Source organism: Antedon mediterranea, chromosome 10 (genome assembly GCF_964355755.1).
Source record: "Antedon mediterranea chromosome 10, ecAntMedi1.1, whole genome shotgun sequence".
NCBI classification, from domain to species: Eukaryota; Metazoa; Echinodermata; class Crinoidea; order Comatulida; family Antedonidae; genus Antedon; species Antedon mediterranea.
In genome coordinates this window covers 8,152,634-8,167,924 of record NC_092679.1, presented here as the reverse complement: position 1 = coordinate 8,167,924, position 15,291 = coordinate 8,152,634, and the positions used below count along the sequence as shown (strand labels likewise).

The following is a 15,291-nucleotide window of genomic DNA, read 5'->3' as shown; positions in this document are numbered from 1 at the left end:
AATCATACTTTTTAGTACTGATAATCTGGATTTAAAATCACCAAATCTTTTTACGTTCTGATTATTTAATATTTGACATAATTGAATTGTTTTTTTTAAATACACTAAGTAAAGAATAACTGGAAAAATATCTATTATAATACATAAATTTATGCTGCTTCCAATACAGTTTATTTTGTATATACTTCACGGCAAGGATAATATATTTGGTAATAGTTTTAATAAGTATACAGTACATCCAGCAATCTGTCACATTTGGAATTGTATTATTATATAAAAAGATATTATTTATTTTGTTGTTCTTTAAGAACTTGTTCATGACTTTTTACAATAAGCTCAACAACAGAAGGATCGGCCAAAGTGCTAATATCACCAAGCTCGTCTGATTGGTTAGCACAGACTTTGCGTAAAATCCTACGCATAATCTTTCCAGACCTTGTTTTTGGCAATCCTGGAGTAATCTAAAACAAAAATTTATATCGGTAATATATAAGATTTACAAAATATCATTCCCTCGGGGATGTCAAATCTTATATCTAACCTCTAAGCAGGCAATATCTGTAAATATACAGTATTACTATTGGCTTCTTTTGAAGCTTTCATTTACATATTCATAGTAGTATAAATTCTTTCTAACCTGAATATAATCAGGAACTGCATAAGATGCGATTTGTTTCTTTACACCTGCCTTTAATTCAGCAACAATCTCAGTGTGTGATTGAGTTACATCATCCCTCAAAATAACATAAGCATACACTCCTAATATTAAACACAATTATATCATTTACTTAGTATCATGATTCCTCAATAAACTACTGTATATACATAATGTATAACTTTAAAGCTAAAGGGTAGCATCTTACATACCTTCACCTTTGATTTCATGTGGAAAGCCTACAACAGCAGTTTCAGCTACAGCAGGATGTTCATCCTATCAACAACAATATATGTTACTGTTGAATGACACAAATTTAGCATTGTGAGCACAAGCTGCTCTTCTAGTTGACTAAATAGTTTACATACAATGTTTGCTTTAAAAGAAAGAAAATATATGTATGTAATTCAAACATTAAAAATAATTTAAAAAAATTACCATTGCATCTTCAACCTCTGCTGTTCCTAATCTGTGTCCACTAATATTGATGACATCATCTACACGACCAGTAATGTGATAGAAACCATTCTCATCGCGAGTAGCACCATCACCAGAAAAATAATAACCTGAAATATATAGTAATTGGGAGATTGAATTATGATGAAAATACAGCACAATATACAGAGTATAGACTTGAGCTGTCTGTAGCATAAACATTTACATTATCAATTATTTTTACTAAAATATATACATTTAATTTCATCCTTTCGGATCTTAAATAAATACGTGGTTCTTTATTTAATTTAAAACGTGGTTCCCTCTTGAACACAGGAAAACAGAGTTTCCAATCACAAAGTCATGGATCATGTTGTGTTGCGCATACGTTGTTGGATTGCGTCAAAGTGGGAAAAACCCAAGCTAAGTACTTGCTTACCTGAATATGGTGAAAGGTAAACTTTGTGTCAAAGTGGGAAGCAAGCTAAGTACTTGCTTACCTGGATATGATGAAAAGTAAACTTTGTGTCAAAGTGGGAAGCAAGCTAAGTACTTGCTTACCTGGATATGGTGAAAAGTAAACTTCTTGAAATCGTTGATGATTTCCATAAATTGTCCTAGCCATTCCAGGCCAAGGCCTACGAATGCAAAGAGCCCCACTAACAGCATTGCCATTTATTTCTTTTGACTGAAACATCAAGATACAGCAGATAAGATCATTTTTTAAATAAAATAAAGACAATTTAGTACATTTGAATAAAATTAGTGTTGAGATAAGAACAATTTGATGATCTGTATACCTTTTCATCCACTAAAACAGGCTCGATACCAAAGAATGGTCGCATGGGTCCAGTATAAATCTTGGCACCCGGTTCTGAGGGCCTTGGTGCGATACAAATACCACCAGTTTCTATTAAGAAAGGGCATTCTTTTTAACAATATAATAATGTCAATATCATGGTAAAGGTAATTGAAGTAATGTCAGCAACAAATGATAACATAAATACAGCTTAATGTTGTTACCTGTCTGCCACCATGTATCAACTAATGAGCATCTTCCTTCACCTACAATATCATGATACCATTCCCAAGCTTCATGATTCAATGGTTCACCAACTACAACAAATACAAAATAGAGTAAAATTGTTGAACATGACATGTCACATACTGTTACTAAACATTCCACTGATTTATACATACCACATCCTAAAGTCCTTAAAGTAGATCTATCATATTTTGTGACATAATCATTTCCTGATTTTAGTAATAACCTTAAAGCAGTTGGAGCAACATATATCTGATTAAGCTTTAATCTTTCAACCATCTCCCAGTACCGTCCTAAAAAAATAATATGAAAAAGAAAATTCAATTTTTGTTGAGATCATCATTTTCGTAAAAGTCTTAATCATAAGTAAGATTATTTATATGTGGTTCACATTAACTGCGAAGTTTCTCAAATCTAATTTATTGATATCACATACCTGGATCTGGATAAGTAGGTACACTCTCAAATAGAACTGTTGTAGCTCCATTGGCTAGAGGTCCATATACTACATAGCTATGTCCTGTTATCCAACCTATATCAGCAACACAAGCATATACATCACCAGGTTGATAGTCAAATATTGTCTAGTAAATACAAACATTTACAAACTGATCGTATTATTTTATTGTCTGTGGGATTGGGTAAATTTTCTTCTTATAATAAATAATAAATATATCTGAATAAACGAAATAAAATAGACTTATTACAAAGCTATAATAGAATACATTATTCAACTATGGATATTAATAACTTGCTTTATTTTGATAATTACCTGATGTGTTAAAGATGTGTAAAGTAAATAACCAGCTTGAGTATGTGCCAGGCCCTTGGGGGCGCCTGTTGAACCCGACGTATATAACATGAACAAGAGATCTTCACTTGACATGACCTCTGGCGTACATTCCGTTGACTCCGAAGACATTGCCTGTATAGTTAAAATATTTTATATCAAAACTCTTTTAACTAAAAATGTTCTGTACAGACATTGCATTGCTTTATAAATGTTTAATCAATTTTGCTGACCTCTTCAAGTGAAATATCAATGCTACTCATAGGGACATCTTCAGCGCCAGTCCTTTTGCTTACAAAAACCCTTTTTACAGTTGGACATTTATCAACAGCCTCATCTACTGTTCGTTTTAGTTCAATAATTTTACCACCTCTTACTCCTTGATCTGTTGTTATTACTGTTTCTGCTCCAGCTATGAAATGTGAATTAAAGCTTGGTTAGGGTTGTTAGGTGAAGTTTAAAGAGCCTACAATTTGTTTATATTTATTATGTCAAAGCAATCATCAACAAGATATAAACATCAAAGATAACTGTAATACTTGCTAGTGTTACTGAAAGAATTTTCACTGATCTCTGTGGGTGATTTCTTATACTATACAATTCGTGCTACTAACTTATTATACGCTTGAATAAAATCTTCATTTTTTAAAACACATAGGGTGCAAATAACAAAGAATTCAGGATAGAAATATTAGTTTGATTAAACCTAATAAGTGTTTAATTTAGTGTAGCCAGATCAAAATGTCAGTCAAAGGGAATTTTGGTACAAGAATTATAAATCGGTAAATTTATAACAATCAAAAATGATAAACTCTTTTTATAAAACAGTACTTGAAATACCTTTCACATTGTTGAATATTTTGCTATCATGTTACATTATTTTTATGAACCAAGAGTACAGTGGGTCTAAAAAAACACAACTGAGTCAAACAATTATGTTTCAGGGTTCAACAAATTCACTAAAATATGGATGAGTTTTCCTAAATCAACAATAAACTAAAAAGTTACACCCATGACTCACACACACTGCTGTTGTGTAATAATTTTCACAAACAAAGTAAATCATAAGGAGAATGGGGTTTTATATTTATGTATACTTACCATCTCTTATTCGACTACCTAGAGCTTCAGCACTAAAGCCAGCAAATACAACACTAACATTAAGAAAAATACATTAATTTTTATATCATTTTGGCATGGTGCAAGTTGCATGGTCATATCACATCTTATCATATGTAAAATGAATGTCATCTTAATTAATATAAACTCCAATCTTTACATTATATTTTTACATTAACTAATAACAGTAGTTTGAGTAAGTATCAGCAGTAAATTGGCAGTGGTTACCTATGAATAGCCCCAATCCTAGTACAAGCCAACATTGCAGCAACTGCATGTGGTGATACAGGCATGTAAATGGTTACTCTGTCTCCCTTCTTTACATCATTCCTCTTCAGCATATTACCCATCTGATTTGTCATATTGTAAAGTTCTCTAGAAAAGTATGTAAAAGCATGTTCGTTAAATTTAACTTTAACGAACTTAAAATTGAATTTAAAATTGATCACTCAAGTCAAAGGCTTGATATTTTTTTCACATTAACAAAATAACTGAAATAAAAATCTGCATACTTATAAGAAACCAGTTGTTGATCTCCAGGTTCATCCTTCTCCCAAATGAGAGCAGTCTTTTCAGGATTTACATTTTTATGCCGATCAACACAATTTACTAGAATAAAAGGTTTTAAAATGTAACTGGATTTAATTAGTCACTATGACGAATTATAGGTTATATGCATTGATAAAGATAATTGATTTTATTTTTTAATTATTTATAATACTGTATACGAAAGATAGGGTCTTGGTATAGCGCAAAGACAATAGCCGGTATCACTGCACATCGAGTCACTTGAATAAAAACAACCCTATCAAAGATCCCTCCGCGTATATGTCATAAACCACCCTTGTTACATAATAATAAAGACATTTAAGTTTCTCTAGATTTCATTATAAATCAGGCATATAATTAATTTAAACACTAAGAAAAAACATTTAACAAACAATATGGATATTTAAAAAAAATGGTCTTTTGTTTCGTTTTCCAAAGTGAGATCTCGGTACCTTGAGTGCTATAGATGGTGTCACAGACCACCGAGCCAGATATACACCTGAATAAAAGTTGAAGAAAGATTCCTCCGTGTATTTACTATGCAGTAACCATTTTGGTGCAGATAGAATATTACATACCGCAATAAATTATAATTTTTTACTATGATGACATCTTTAAAAATTTTAAAAAAAATGATGCACTGTCAAACTATACACTTTTAACTTTAATATAAAATTATAATTTATATATATAGAATTTTAAGGAAGAAATTTAATGTTAAGTTTGTTATTTCGGCCTAAGAAAATGTCATAATTTGTCAAATTAATTTAAAAAAAAATTTAATATGCAAGTAATGATGACTTAATTTCATAATAAATCATACATGATAGTGATACATACACTTTAAGAAAATGAAATGCAAAATAGGGATTCCCGAGCATCTATCTATATTAATTTTAAAATTTAGCATATTTTCACCATATTGTTAACTTACACGTGCGTAGCCTGTCAGTTTCAGTTTATTTATCGAACACAAAAAATAAAACAGGTGATAAAATAAGAAGCATTGTGAACGAAAGGAAGACCAAGAAGAGCATAGCTCGTAACAGATGGTCACCTAAGAAAAAAATATATATATAAAAAGTAACAAATAAATAAGACAAAAATATAATAAGTTAAAAAAAATATATATATATATAAAAACTGAATAAATATGAATACACATATGTACATTAAAGGTTCTATAAAAGTATACATGCATATAACAACAACAAAAAACGTATCACATATGTACACATATTTATAAATAAAGTGAGAAAAAAACAAACAAACATAGGCAAAAATCAACAATAATATCAAATGGTATTTCTCTTATAGGTAAAAAATAATTATGTGCTTAAACTAAATATGTAGATAAAAGATACTCTTTGAATTTAATTTTAAAGGAATATAAAGAACTGCAATTGCGAATATCTTGGGCAATTTTATTCCATATTTTCGGACCCTGTCCTCTGATAGAAGACCTAGCGAGACAGTCAGTAACAAAAAAGTGAGGTCTATACAAATTAGATGATCTAGTTTCATATGAATGAAAACAATGTGATTTAATTAAAATAATTAGAAAAGATGTCAGGAAGTAAGTTATTGTGGAATTTATACATGAAAATTGCAATTTGAAGCTTGTGGATATCAAAAACTGTAAGACTGTTTAATTTATGGAATAAAGGAAATGAAGGAGCAAGGTAATGCGAGTTTGTACAAAAACGCATAATTTTTTCTGTTTGATGTGAACTGAAAGCAGGTGGCAGTTATTAGAATCAGCCCATATAATATTGGAAAATTGAATATGTGGTAAAACAAGATTTTGATAAAGTATAAATAAGGTTTCAGTTGTTAGTGTCAATTTTAGTCGGATTGGTGACAATACATGTTATGTTTTTCCATGTTAATGTGTCATCTATTAATATACCTAAAAATTTAGTTGTTGAAACTTTGGAAAAAGGAATATTATCAATATATATATATTATCAACATTAAGGTAAGTGCGGTTACAATGTTTATTTTTAAATAGCATGTATGTGGTTTTATCCAAGTTGAGAAACAGAATATTAGCTTTTAGCCAGGTTGATACCTTTGTCATTTCAAAATTTACTGTGCGAATGAGATGTGTAATGTTACAGTGTGATGCTAATAAATGTGTATCATCAGCGTAAATGATAAATGAAAAGAAGTTGCTAGAATGTATAATATCATTTAAATATAAAATGAACAACAAGGGACCCAAAATCGACCCTTGAGGCACACCGCATTCAATATTCCGATTTGACGATTTCTGACCATTGTAAATAACAAATTGTGTTCTGTTTGTAATATAATTCCTGAACCACTCGAAGGCGATCCCACGAACCCTGTAATGTTTTAGTTTTAGTAAAAGTATTTCGTGGTCTATTGTGTCGAAAGCCTTCGAGAGGTCGAGGAAAATTCCAAGAGTATGGCATTTTTTGTCTAACTCGGTCACAATTTTATTATAGGCTTCAAGTATCGCCATGTATGAGGAATGTTTTGCTCTAAAACCAAATTATGAATTGTGTAATAAATTAAAACGAGAAATAAAATGATATAGTCTTGTGTGGACAATTTTTTCAAATAGTTTTGAAAAGACGGGAAGAACTGATATTGGTCTGTAATTACACGACAGATTTTGATCACCCTTTTTAAAAATTGGGACAACTTTAGCTATTTTCAATTGTGTAGGTACAGTGCCGGATGTTAAAGACAAATTAAAAATATGAGCAAGGGGGGAGGCAACTTGCGCAATTACTGCTTTGATAGCATCAGGTTTTAAGTCATCATGACCACAACTGGTACCAGATTTTAATGATTGACATAGTTCAATTACTTCATTAGAATTTGTGGGGGTAAAATATAATGAATTTATTGGTGAAATAACATTATTAAGAAAAAACATAAAATCCTTGTTAGATGATTGCATTTTAGAGGCCAGATTAGATCCAATATTAACAAAATAAGAATTAAAATGGTCAGAAATTGTACATGGATGGGATATAGAAGAATTATTTATTTTGAATGTTCCAGGAAGAGTATGAGTTTTATGACGACCTAAGATAGTGTTAAGAATGTTCCAAGTTTGTTTAGAATTGTTTTTACAATTTTCAAGTTTTTCGGAATAATATTGTCTTTTGGAGACTCTAATTAAGGTAGTAAGTACATTCCGATAATTATGGTATTTTTGTTTGTTTAGATCTGTGGGATTGTTCATATACTTTTTGTGGAGTTTTTGTTTTCGATTTATAGATTTTATCACAGCAGAAGATATCCACGGCTTCTTAGAAATACGAGGTCGCCTACGGCCAGAAAGAGATCGAGATTTTACAATAGGAAAATGAAAATTGTAAATCTCACTGAATTTTTTGATAAATACATCATGCATCCTGACATAAATTATAGTTTAAAACAAAAGACCAATCTGTTTCAGATACATTATTATAAAAAGCGTTTAGCCGGTTTTGGTTAAACAACCGGTGCATTTGGGGGCGGTTATTTGGATTTGAAGAAATTTGAACTGACCTAGTAATTTAATCTATTAACTTGAGAAGTTACAGTGATGTTAGCGTTGTTGACGGCGTTAAGTACTAAGTCCCGGTCAGGCATCTTGACAAACTTTGCAATTATAGGATGAGCAGCTGAGTGTTTAGCCTTTGATGGAAGTCTGTGTACGTTCACAAATTGTATATTATCAGAATGTGCGATATTCGACTGCGATAATATACCTCGCAAGGTCTGTTCAGCATCTTCCTTACCAGCTGCCATTGGTATGTTAAAAAACAAAAGGTTTAGTTTTTTACTGTACAGCTCCGTTGTAAGCCTAGCACGTTCTAACTCACTGATTTTGCTGTTAAGTTCTTCTTTTAGCTTAGGTATGATATCATCCTTTATCTTGATCACGTCCTGTTGGGTAAACTTCACGGCGCGTTCCAACTCAATAAAATCTGTTCTTAAAGACTTAACTTCAGAGTTTACATCAGTAATTAGCTTCGAAAGACTATCAAATCTACTATTCATGTCCAAGTCCAATTTGGTAATGAGAGCATGGAGCTTGGCCATATCAGTTGTTAGCCATGGCTAATCCGCCTGTATGCAAATTGAGTAGCAAGCTAGGTATGCGTATCCTGTACTTACGAAAACAATGGTAGTCAGATAGGCTACGTATAATAGCGTATATCAAAATTAGTTAAAGATAAAATATAAACGGAAAATACATACAACTAGACGTCTATGAATACAAATCAGTTCTTGCCTTAACGATGGAACGGGTATACAAATATTTGGTAGAACAAAAATAAGAAGATTGGTGAGACATTCTCAGATCTCTCAAACACGTCCTCACTCAATGAAAGCCATAAAGCATATCAACTTGTCACTTTTGACGTGCTCGTATAACGCAATTTCGAGTTGAAAAGTGAATCAAATATGATGATATTATTAAGGTTGTAAAACAGAAATCGGACAAAAAGAGTGCGTATTAACGTTTAACGTGCAGTGCTCGTGCCAAAATCTGCGCAGTCATGGAAATTTTTTAAATGTTTAAAATTGCCTGAAACGTACTCTAATTTCATCGAAATAAATTTTGACAATTTTGAAAATTGTAAGCGTGCGTATGTATTGTAACGCATGCGTTACTGTATGCGCTACGCACATAATAGTATTGCCATATATGAAATATGACCTGAAATTTATAAGTACCAAATTTGGTTAAATTATGATTCATGCTTGTGAAGATATGATTACAAACGTGATTCGTTAAATTGATTGCGCACCGTGAAAACATAACCACATCGATTCCTGGCCATGAGGAATATAGTCTGAAAAATTGACTTAGCTAGATGAAACTGATATCAAGATAATTCATGGGCAAATTTGTGATAAGGAAAGAATAAATAAAGATTCTGACAAAATCAATAAGGTTATATGCATGATAATGCATACAATAAACTAAAAAGAGCAAACATTTCAAAATAGAAAGAGATGATTTTTTGATTAATTTTATAATAACTCAAATTTGAAATGTTTAATATATTTAAAAATGTAAATTAACTATAGGCGTCTTCAAATTTGAATTCTAAGCCATTATTAAAAAAAAATATTTGCGATAGCTCTCCACACCCATCCCGTAGGAGGTATGATAATAAATATTCCTTTCACACGTCTGTCTTTGGTTGACCTTCATTACTACCAATTGACGTCAGACAGGTTTTTGTTTAAAGCACCAACAATTAACCCCACCCCTTTCAACAAACAATAGCAAACAACGTCAATTCACAATCATGCTCAATCTTTTACAAATACAAGAATTTCCTTGCCAACAAGTTAGGAATATAATAAATAATATTTTAGATTGTTCCACTATTGATAGTATGATAAAAGTTTACAGTTAATCTGCAAAACTCATGAGTCATACAAAGCTTTCAGATTTTTAAACAATTTACACATAATTCTGTTAGCTGAAAGTAAATTGTAATAATGGAATAGTCCATCAACCTGGAACAGTCCAAACAACAATAAAAATTGAACTGAACTAAATACTTTTACTTTGTTTCATTCCCATGAAATGTAACACAGACGTTGTTGAGCTGCTGAATCCGTGTTTACCCAATGGATTCTAGGTAAGTACAAAATAGTAATACTGATTAATAATGGACACACTTATTCTTACTTGACAGGATTAGGTGGTGTGGTCTATTCATTCCATTTAGTGTCATTTTGAGTCCTACTAAACACCAAACGGAACCAAATGTTTTGTTAGTTTTTGTTGATAAATTCATCGTTTTTAACATAAATTTGGAAGATTTTTGCTATAAAAATTTGGTTTTCATAATAATTAACAATTATCTAATCTTGTTTGGTAGGTATTTGCAACATTCTCAGTGTTGTTTGTTTTCGTTTGGTTGCGTTTGGTGTTTAGTAGGACCGGTCATTTTGGTGAAACGGTTCATTTCATTTATTTAGGAACATTTGCATACTCTACTTTGGAATAATAACTTTCATTCAATAAGTTTTAGAATAAATTGTGACTTTAGGAAATGAATTGTTCATATTATAAATAATAGTCATTAGACATTTATATAGAATTCATTTAGTTATACTACAGGGGATGTTAAAATAATAAATATACCATATATGAATTATTCCTTTCCCTCTTGTCATTCTGTTAAGTATTTATTATTACTGAAAACTACAAAAAAATAATTCAATACATACAAAAAATAGATTATTATTACACAATTACATTTTTAAAAACTTTAAAATGTAATTCAATAAATACCTGAGACATTTAATTGTCCTCCAAGAAACCAGGTCGCCTTTCCTTTATTCATATCACAGTCCATAACTTGATCAAAGTCCTTTTCCCACTTTAGCCTGGATTTAGCCATAGTACCCCAGAAAATGTCGGGCTCCTTCAGGGAAAACTCGTAGAGATCCCGGTGACTCTTGAAGTCATAGCCTAGCATTTCGAATGAATCTAATTCTGGAATCTCAGTCGAGCAAATGTTTTTTCGATGGCGATTTGAGGATATAGAAATGCATCTTTTAAATATGAGTGGTTTACTGTAATTATTTTGTAAACAGTTGCTTAAAAAACGTTGATAAATCATTGCTCGCATTATGATCGCAGAAGCCATCTTGTTGCTGCTTTTGATTTGTTTTTGTCACGTGCAAGCTCAGTCAAGCGTGAGGGTGACTGTACTGTCAAAGTGATTGTGGCATGCAGCAGGAGGGAGAATCACCATCCGAAATATAAATCCAAATAAAAGGCAAATTACTGAATGAGAACGCTGTGGGTATCAGTGGCTAGATCTTTATTATGCCTAATATTACAGTATAACCAAAGTTAAAGATAAAACATGTTTATAATAGGGTCCATCTACTGTGTTAGCGCCGTATGATGTCAGGAGTACACACCTCATCTGAATGTGTCTTCTTTATGTGTCTATCTAACGAACGTAAACACCTAAATATTTTCATTAAAATTCAAGCTTAATATTCATAATAAAACATTACATAGTATTAGAAAACAATTAAATAGACTAAGTGATAAAATGAATGGGACATCAAAACTCACTATAGGCAGTGGCAAGGGTTACAGACTATAGTCAATGTCAACTAAAAATAAAATAGCATAATGCTTGGAATGATTGTGTTGACTGTAAATGATCATCTGTCTCTTCCTTTTTTCGAAAGAGGAATCTTCAGGAATCAATCCTAGTGGCGGTGAAATCCTCACGTATAGAGATAATCAAAACTTGTTTGCAAAACTAGGCAATGGAAAATATAGTGTTCCTTTTTATAATAACAGTAGTTATATTTCCTTACAGATTTGGAAATATAGGAGAAAATGTGACACAAGAAACTTCTACTTAAACTTTACCATGGAAAACGAAAATTACAATATTAATTATTTGTCGACATTAGGACAGGACCAACCGTATACGCATGAACCCTTCTCCACAGAAAGCTATAATCAATCTACTTATGGAATGATACAAGGTCCTTCACTGGAGTCTCATATTACTATCAATAACCATTCAGATATTGACCAATTCGATAAAATGTGTAACTCAAATAGCTGGCCTACAGACAAACCTGCTGCGTCTTCTGATGAAGAATCTGCTAAAAAGAGACAACCAACAACAAAAAAACATATCGCACAGCAGCCTATCATGAATTGTAAAGTCTGTGACAAAGAATTTTCACAGAAAATAAGTTTAGCAAACCATGAGCGTTCTCATGGAGTTAAAAACCCTCACGTGTGTGTGTTCTGCGGTGACAGATTTAAGTACAAGACCAACTTGACACGTCATCAACGGAAACATGCGAGAGAGATGCATATTTGTCGGTATTGTCAAGTGACGTTGAGTAGTGATTACGATTTGGTCCAACATGAAAAAGCACATAGACTGACAATTAAAAAACAATTAAAGTGTTAATATTATGTGAAATGCATCAATTTAGAAACCTAGCATATATTATGAGATGCACTTAATATTATTTTGCACAAAAACACAACAATAGGTCTAATGAAACTTGCAATGTAGGCCTAGTATGTTGTAAATAAGTGATGTAGAATTTTGGAAGATGGTATTTATTTAGACATATTTGTGCTATACGAAACTATACATCATAGTTTACATTACTGTATTGCAGGTTGCTTCTATCATTATTTAATTTATTTAACAACAAAAATGTTCGTGTCTTCATATCATTTTGTTGTATACGATACACACGGAGAGATGAAATTGCATATTCCATTTTATACAACACCTTAATAAATTCCTGTCATTTGTTTGTGGGTCACATGGCGTGCAATAGCACGCACTATTGAACGGTCGTTCAAGTACAATCTTTTCGCGTTGGAAAATATATAGACTATTGCTTTTGAAATACAACAGAGCCACATATTTTGTACTTCCGCCGCGAAGATTGAATTGTATGGCAGACTGGTTTCGCGATGGAAGTACATTTTTTAGAGAGTATGTACTAATTTAGTACAAAAAGGCATTTAAATTAGGTTTAGATCGTTTGTATGATTAATTAATGGGAAATCTCTACAAGACGTGGACTCGTAAACATTCATTATTTTATAATATCAACTGTAAATGTTTCTTAAGATGACATACTGAACCCCAAAATTGTATAGGATTCATTTTTAACATACTTTGATTTGTTTTTCTACGATTTGAGGCTAAGTTAAGCAGTTTGATGTTTTTAACTTTTTCCATGAACAAGGCCATATACATGGCTGCAGTCGCGTGCGCATATTTGAGTTAGTGTTAACCGACTGACCGGCACTGACCAACCGACCTAGAGTCGCGTTTCCACGCGTTCGAATCCCATGTTGATCGGAAAGTCAATTGAAGCACCGTGGTGGTGGAAGAAGTTAAAGCTATGCGAGCTTCTGTGTTTGGGTTTAACTTTCCTTCACACATCACGAAACATCAAGGTATCTAATGTCGTGGAACTGACCCCACGGCTGGGCTTTGGGAGGCAGGGGAGCACACCATACCATTTTTCTACTGTGACTACTACAACTACTTCTAAATAACAATAACATGCAGTGAGTATGCTGTTGCACTACAACTACTTCTAACTAAAAGTCGTTATCTGAAAAATTTTGATTTAATTTTAGTCGTTGGAACATAAAAATTGTGTGACGATAAAGAGGGCGTCCTCCAGAACGCCAAACTATATAGCTTCTATTTATCTTTATTATTATTTAATTTATTATACAAAAAAAAAAAAAAATGTTCGTGTCTATCATTTGTTGTTTACGATACACAGGCCAAGATATGAAATTGTATATTCCAATATATCAATTGTAAATGTATCTGAAGATGACATGCGCCGCCTTACGACTAACGAACCCTGTATTGGATTCGTCCACGAAATTATTCTTCAGTGGTATACTTGATCTCTTCTGGGAATAAGGGTAAGGAAAACACAAGGTTAAACTATTAGTTACATGTATTGAATGAGAATTTAAACAATACATAGGCCTAATGCGTGTAGTCTTCGAGGTATGCAAATCATGAAAGGTATACTATTTGCTCATCAAAACAACAACCCTCATAACAGTCACGTTTAATACAACAAACTTGGTTCAAGTAGATAAATAATATGATTGATTGATTGTTTGTAGTTTATTTCCATTGACCAATTTCTCGTTGGTGATATACTTATTGATTGATTAAATTTAGTCGCCTTGGAAGGGAATATTATTTAGTGATATTTTTTCATGAAACATATTATTTCAAAAACACCAGCTTATTAAATTTATGTGTAGTGCCTGCAATTCACTATCAAAGACATTTAATTTTCATTGCCGTTTTAGGCAAGAAATTAATCATTATTAACGTTAAAGCCATACATACCTGTTTTGTGAAGAGTTTAAAAATACAAAACTAATATAAGTCAATGAGATTAAGGAAATCGTGAATGAGACGATTTCGCTGAAGCCGGAGATAGATTTAGAGACATTTTATCAAACTATTTTGCTAGTTTCTCCCAGAATTAAATTAAATCAAATTAAACTTTACTAAACATGGTTGAAGTCAACACCAGTACCCGGAGATTTCTTGTTTGGACCGTCCGAGATGCTAAAACAAATCTTAATCTTAATTCACTTTATTCTGTTGTCACAAAAAAAATTAATTTCTGACTAATATTCTGGCTTCAAGAAATTTGCAATACACTTTCTACCAATCAGGATAGACTAAGAAAATACCCAAAAACACCAAATCAAACTTTCCACCAATACAATACATTTTAGTTTCAATATAATATTTATTGAGATGCTTAAATGTAATCATTGGAAATTACCAGAAATAAACATTTATAATATACCGGATACATAGACTCCCGATTGGATGCGTCATGTGTCGCCTGTAGACGCTTGTTAAACTTTTGACCCACCAGAACACAGGTGCAAAAGGGTATAGCAATTGAAGTGTTTATCAATATCCAATTTATTAAAACGATTCAATAATAGGTCCAAAATATAGAAAATAACAAAGAGCACAAAAGCAAACGAGGATATAATGATATTGAGAGAGAGAAGTCATGTCCACATTGTTAAGTCATGTTAGGCCTATATGCATTTGAAAATCGAAAACATAATAAAATAATTTGAAAATAAAATGAATATCCTAGTAACGGTTGTCCTCAGTTTGCCTCCGAGCACGA

The 15,291-nt window shown here is 31.9% G+C and overlaps 1 protein-coding gene across 2 annotated transcripts; it reads right to left on the bottom strand.

Moving 5' to 3' along the window:
• Positions 1-12: 12 nt before the first annotated feature.
• LOC140061161 (acetyl-coenzyme A synthetase 2-like, mitochondrial) lies at positions 13-11,303 on the bottom strand. 2 transcript variants are annotated; one of them, XM_072107635.1, is made up of 15 exons: positions 10,877-11,303; positions 4,557-4,653; positions 4,273-4,419; positions 4,027-4,079; positions 3,159-3,337; positions 2,908-3,060; positions 2,572-2,719; positions 2,291-2,428; positions 2,114-2,206; positions 1,891-2,000; positions 1,652-1,778; positions 1,094-1,221; positions 868-931; positions 638-759; positions 13-461 (listed from the first exon to the last, which is right to left on the bottom strand). In XM_072107635.1, exons 1-15 carry the CDS (start codon positions 11,232-11,234, stop codon positions 285-287), a joined length of 2,094 nt encoding a protein of 697 aa, XP_071963736.1. In that variant the 5' UTR covers positions 11,235-11,303; the 3' UTR covers positions 13-284. The 2 variants fall into 2 exon arrangements, with proteins under 2 accessions (XP_071963736.1, XP_071963737.1); XM_072107636.1 differs by lacking the exon at positions 10,877-11,303 and adding an exon at positions 8,122-9,529 and having other exon boundaries at positions 24-461.
• Positions 11,304-15,291: the final 3,988 nt, after the last annotated feature.